General features: G+C 37.6%; 1 protein-coding gene across 1 annotated transcript in view; it reads left to right on the plus strand.

Moving 5' to 3' along the window:
* The window catches only part of LOC119427667 (trichohyalin), a 46677-nt gene that overhangs the window by 17712 nt on the left and 27159 nt on the right, over window positions 1–1806 (plus strand). The window contains exons 21-22 of the mRNA XM_037695303.1: window positions 3–651; window positions 1662–1748. Of these exons, the coding sequence (XP_037551231.1) occupies window positions 3–651; window positions 1662–1748 (736 nt within the window). The remainder of the gene's footprint in view (window positions 1–2; window positions 652–1661; window positions 1749–1806) is intronic.

The following is a 1806-nucleotide window of genomic DNA, read 5'->3' on the forward strand; positions in this document are numbered from 1 at the left end:
AGAAAGAGGTGAAAGAAGAAAAACACCCCAAAGAGGAAAAGAAACCCGAGAAAGAGGTGAAAGAAGAAAAATATCCCAAAGAAGTAAAAGCAGAAACAAAACCACAGAAAGAGGTGAAAGAAGAAAAACATCCCAAAGAAGAGAAAGAGGAAAAGAAACCCCAGATAGAAGAACTAGATGTAAAGAAACATCCAAAAGAAGAAATAGTTCATAAAGTTGTTACAGCAAAGAAAGAATTAGATAAGCATCCCAAAGAAAGGAAAGAAGAAAATATACTTTCTATAGAAAAAAAGCATGAACATAAAATGATTCATCAAGTTAAAAAGTTACTAACTGAGGTCTCAAAAGAGGAAGAAGAACAAGATAAGACTTCCAAAGAAAAGGCAGTGGCAAAGAAGTCTATAAAAGAAGAAGTGCAAGAACTGGCTACAAAAGAACAAAAAGAACCAAAGAAGCCAGCAATAAAAGCAGAACCAAAAAAGCTGATTAGAAAAGAAAAAACAATAATATCTTCTCAGGAAATGGAAAAGAAGATTCCCAAAGTGGAAAAGAAAACAACTCCTACTCCCCTACACCTGAAAAAAGAAAAAGAAACCAGAGTGGCTCCCAAGGAAGACAAAGAACCTGAGAAGATGAGTGTTGCAAAGAAAGGTAAGCTGCCTGTTGACACAAAGTGACAAAGGCTAAAACAAATTATAAGCTTCCAGTGGCAATGTTAATTTTTGTCAAGATCACTATATAAATATTTGTTTTGGTGTGTTAGCATACACATTTTCAAAGGCCATGTAGAAAGTAAACTAAAACGTGCTGCAGTAGTTTTAATCAAAAAAAGGACCAAAGTTGGTGATCAGTTTACCTCATGACGATGGTTGATGAGACGCCAACCAACCAAAACGTCTGGCACTTTATTTTTGACATATACAAAACTGCCTCTCTTGATGAAAGATGTGGCCTGGGTGACAGTCTACATATTTAATCTGAGACCAGGTCATGAGAGATCCCCAGACCTCCCTCTTCTCAGCTACTTCCTTCAGCCCAATCGTTGGGACATATACTGTAGACAGCTGTGAGATTTATTCTCATAAGTGATTCCTGAGTCTGCCCCAAGGTCCTAGAAGGACAGGTCTGAAGCAGCTCCCTTGGAAGGTGTCCAGAAAGGTGTGCTTACTAGGTGTCAAAAACCACTCTTAACTGGCTCCTTGATGCTAAGGAGCAGCAAATCTACTCTTATCTCTTTACAAGGAGCCAAGTGCCTGACCCTTTCCCTAAAAGTGAGTTCAGCCATTTTGCAGAAGGTCATTTCAGACATGACTATCATTACTTTATTCATTCCTTTCAGTTAATTCAATTCAATTCAGTTTATTCATATAGCATCAGATCACATCAAAAGTCATCTCAGGGCACCGTACAGAAACATTCACATACATACAAAAGCCAATTACAGTAGTAAAAGTTATCTATCTAAGGAAGGAAACCTTTCCAGCACAGAAGCTCACTATAAGTTGAACCTAGGGTTCAAGAGGAGCAATCTATTAATTTTTTTCTCTGTTTCTGGAACACTAGAGCAAGTTTAAAAAGTTGCAAATAGACTCCAATGTATAACTTTGTTAATATAAATCTTTAATGAAACTGATAACCAATTTCCTTTGTTTTCATTTCAGATATCAAGCCAAAAAGGAGAGTCACGGAAGTCAAGCGGGTGTCTGCTTCAGTCCTCAAGAAAGAACACCTTAATGTTACAAAAACTGGTGAGACTATCGTGAGTGAGTGAGTGAGTGAGTGAGTGAGTGAGTGAGTGAGTGAGTG

Source organism: Nematolebias whitei, chromosome 21 (assembly GCF_014905685.2).
Source record: "Nematolebias whitei isolate Nwh7 chromosome 21, NemWhi1, whole genome shotgun sequence".
Classification (NCBI taxonomy): domain Eukaryota; kingdom Metazoa; phylum Chordata; class Actinopteri; order Cyprinodontiformes; family Rivulidae; genus Nematolebias; species Nematolebias whitei.